This window comes from Nicotiana tabacum, chromosome 22 (genome assembly GCF_000715075.1).
Source record: "Nicotiana tabacum cultivar K326 chromosome 22, ASM71507v2, whole genome shotgun sequence".
Taxonomy (NCBI): Eukaryota; Viridiplantae; Streptophyta; class Magnoliopsida; order Solanales; family Solanaceae; genus Nicotiana; species Nicotiana tabacum.
Window position 1 is genome coordinate 183,750,816 of NC_134101.1, and position 3,641 is coordinate 183,754,456.

At 38.7% G+C, this 3,641-nt stretch overlaps 1 protein-coding gene across 1 annotated transcript; it reads left to right on the forward strand.

Moving 5' to 3' along the window:
- The first annotated feature begins 1,208 nt into the window (after window positions 1-1,208).
- LOC107806947 (uncharacterized) lies at window positions 1,209-3,174 on the forward strand. Its single transcript, XM_075243297.1, has 6 exons — window positions 1,209-1,385; window positions 1,445-1,533; window positions 1,722-1,857; window positions 1,945-2,374; window positions 2,611-2,698; window positions 2,760-3,174. The coding sequence occupies exons 1-6, from the start codon at window positions 1,209-1,211 to the stop codon at window positions 3,172-3,174; spliced, it is 1,335 nt and encodes a 444-aa protein (XP_075099398.1).
- The last annotated feature ends 467 nt before the right edge of the window (window positions 3,175-3,641 follow it).

Genomic DNA, 3,641 nt, shown 5'->3' on the forward strand with positions numbered 1-3,641 from the left:
GATGATGAATTAATTGCAGGCAATTTCAAACAAGTGGCAAGGGAAGCTGATTTATCACTTACAGCTAATGCAAAGGTAGGAAAGAAGACTAAAAAAAATCAGAATAAAGAGCCACTACCACCTTCAAGAATAATGCCCAGGAGGACAGCATCTCAATCTAAATGATGATGATCAAGATGCTTATTTTGAACATAAGATCTGTAGAAATACAACAGGGCTTTCCTAGAGTGATCAACTGCATAGGGAGCACAATTTCTTTGTAATTGAATTGATGGAACTTTTTCTAAAGAAAAGATCCATTAATAGATATAGAAGGAGGTTGAACATGAAGACTGCCTAATCAAATATTAATGGACAAATATGGTTGTTCTTTGATGCCATGGTGGAATGGGAACTAGTGGAGTATTCTGAGCAATAAGTGACTGTGAAAGTATTACATAATGAATTGAGGTAGCACATAATAATGACATTTGTTTATGCAAAATGCTCAACAGTAGAGAGGCTGCAATTGTGGGATCATTTGTATTATTTAGCAAGTGATATGGAGTTGCCATGGTTGGTAGGAGGGGATTTTAATGTATTGCTACATGAAGATGAGAAGATAGGAGGACTTCCAGTACATCCTTCTGAGTGTGAGGACTTTGCCTTTTGTATCAACTCTTGTGGTTTGTTTGATCAAGGGTACAAAGGGAGTCCCTTTACATGGTGGAATGGGATACCTAATGCAAAGTGTATATTTCAAGAGGTTGGAAAGGATCTTGGTGAACCTGCCATTTCAAAATATGTTGCCAACCATTGAAGTGGAGCATCTTATTAGGACTGGATCGGATTATGTACCTTTACTCATGACATGTGGGGAGAAGATTGCCAATGTTGTAAAGCCATTTAGATTTTTGAATTTTTGGACAAAGCATGAAACATTCATAGATGTGGTAAGGCAGAATTGGGAAGAAGATTTCATAGGAGATCCATTTTTTATGTTCAAGCAGAAGCTCAAGAAGGTGAAGGCAGCTCTTTCAAAATGGAGTAGAGCAACATTTGGTGACATCTTCAAGCAATTTTCTATCTTGGAAGACATTCATAGGGTGAAGGAGATGTTGTCTGAAGAGGAGCCTACAATTGAGAATATGATTGTTCTTCAAAAAGCTCAATCAGAATTGAAGAAATATTTGAGTGTTGATGAGCAATATTGAAAGCAAAAAGCTGGGATGGTTTGGTTTGTTGAGGGATATAGGAACACAAGCTTCTTCCACAACCATGTCAATGGCAAGAGAAAGAATTTTCAATTGAAGAGGATACAAACTGGCAGTGGGATGTGGATTGAAGATCAAGATCAATTGGCTAATGCTGCAGTGGATTTCTATGAAAGGCAGTTACTAATGAAGGTGACTCTACTGATTTTTCATTGCTAGACAATGTACCTTCCATGGTTACATTGGAGCAGAATCTGGAGTTGAGTATATTTCCATCAATTGAGGAAGTTATGGCATCTATTTTTGAGCTTAGTGGGGAGAGTGCTAGTGGTCCTGGGAGGTGATTGGAGTGGACATGTACAACATGGTGCTACACTTCTTTGGAGGAGTTGAATTGCCTAAATATATCACTCACACTAATCTAGTTTTGCTGCCAAAGAAGACAAGAGTGGAGACTTTTTCTAACTTAAGACCAATTAGATTGAGTAACTTCATCAATAAGGTCTTGTCTAGGGTGTTACATAACAGATTGAAAAAATTCTTGCCTTACTTAATCTCTCCAAATAAATCTGGATTTGTAAAGGGGAGGAGTATATTTGAAAACATCTTACTGACTCAAGAGATTGTGACTGATATGAGATTGAGAGGCAAGCCAGCAAATGTGGTAATTAAACTAGATATGGAAAAGGCTTATGATAGAGTGTCATGGAAATATTTGCTACATGTACTCAACAAGATTGGATTCTCATAGCACTTCATCAACATGGTGTGGAATTGGGTGTCAAATAATTGGTATTTAGTGTTGGTGAATGGGCAATCTTCAGGGTTCTTCAAGTTTACAAGGGGTGTGAAGAAAGGGGATCCTTTATCTCCAGCCTTGTTCATATTGTCAGCTGAGCTACTATCTAGATTATTGAATAAGCTCTTTGAAGATAAATCCTTTATTGGATTTGGGATGCCTAAGTGGTCTGAACATCTGAACCATTTGGCTTATGATGATGACACCATAATCTTTGCTTCTGCTCATTGTCTATCATTGAGAAAAATTACGGTAGTGTTGGGGAAATATGAGAAGATATCCGGCCAAATGATCAGCAAACCCAAGAGCTCCTATTATATATACTCTAAGGTGGCACATGGTCTATTTCAGGCAGTAGGGGATAGTACTGGATTTCCAAGAGGTAAGTTTCCATTCACTTACCTTGGTTGTTCTATTTTCTACACTAGAAAGAGAAAATAGTACTATGAAGATCTCATCAAGAAAGTGGAGGCTAAAATGTGTTCATGCAAAGTCAAGTTACTCTCTTTTGGTGGAAAAGCAACACTCATTTCTAGTGTTTCGCATGCCAGTACATATGCTATCAGTACTTGATCCACCTAAAAACATTCTGGAACATCTTCATAAGCTCTTTGATAGATTCTTTTAAAGTACAAAGGAAGAAGGTAGGAGTAATCATTGGTCATCTTGGAAGAATCTTTGTCTCCCTAAAGAGGAGGGTGGCTAGGTTTTAGGTCCCTCAAAGATGTCTCAAGGGCATTGTTTGCTAAGCTATGGTGGAGATTCAGGACTACAAAGTCTTTGTGGTCCAATTTTATGTGGAACAAGTACTGCATGAAGGAGTTACCCACGGTTGTTCAATTTAGAAAGGGGTCAAAGGTTTGGAAGCAAATACTGAATGCTAGGGAGGAGGTTGAACATGATATTCTGTGGGAGATGAAGAGTGGGACAACTAACGTATGGCATGAAAATTGGACAGGACTGGGAGCACTATATCATGTATTACCTGAAGATTTTCCTATCAATGAGGACCTTCAAGAAGCAGCACAATTGAGGCAAGAAGAAGCATGGAATGATCAGTTGTTTGATCAAAGCTTCACTGAGGAAATTACTAATCATATTAGGTCCAGTGTGCAATATGAGGGCAGTGAGGACTACTGGGACGGACAATATTGGATGCCAATCCCCGTCAGGCAAGTTTAGTGTTAGTAGTGCTTGGCAAATGCTAAGGCATAGAGCTGATACAAATCAAGAGTACAAGTTAATGTGGATTAAAGGTGTGCCATTCAAGATATCTTTCTTCTTGTGGAGATTGTAGAGGCAAAAAATAGTCACTGATGATATGTGGAGGAGGCAAGGGCAAATGGTGATGTCTAGGTGTTGGTGTTGTCAGCAGCCCCAAGAGGAATCCATTGAGCATATATTTATCACAAGTCCTACTGCCTCTAAGGTCTAGAACCTATTTATGGGGGCAGCTGGAATTACAGTTCCTTTGATTCAATTGAAACAAGTCATAAGACATTGGTGGAATGTACAATATTGTCCAAATGTAGGCAAACATGGAGGTTCACTGTCCATAAATAGGGTGATTCATGAAGTAAATAGGACATTGCATCAATTGGAAAGAGTGAGATATGCTTGGCTATCTAATATCCCATTACTATGGCCAG

Coding starts and splice junctions, on each gene's coding strand:
- LOC107806947 (XM_075243297.1), top strand. CDS start 1,209: ATGGTTTGGTTTGTTGAGGGATATAGGAACACAAGCTTCTTCCACAAC. Junction 1,858..1,944: donor GAGGCAAGCCAGCAAATGTG/GTAATTAAACTA, acceptor GGATTCTCATAG/CACTTCATCAACATGGTGTG. Junction 2,375..2,610: donor TAGTACTGGATTTCCAAGAG/GTAAGTTTCCAT, acceptor GCTCTTTGATAG/ATTCTTTTAAAGTACAAAGG.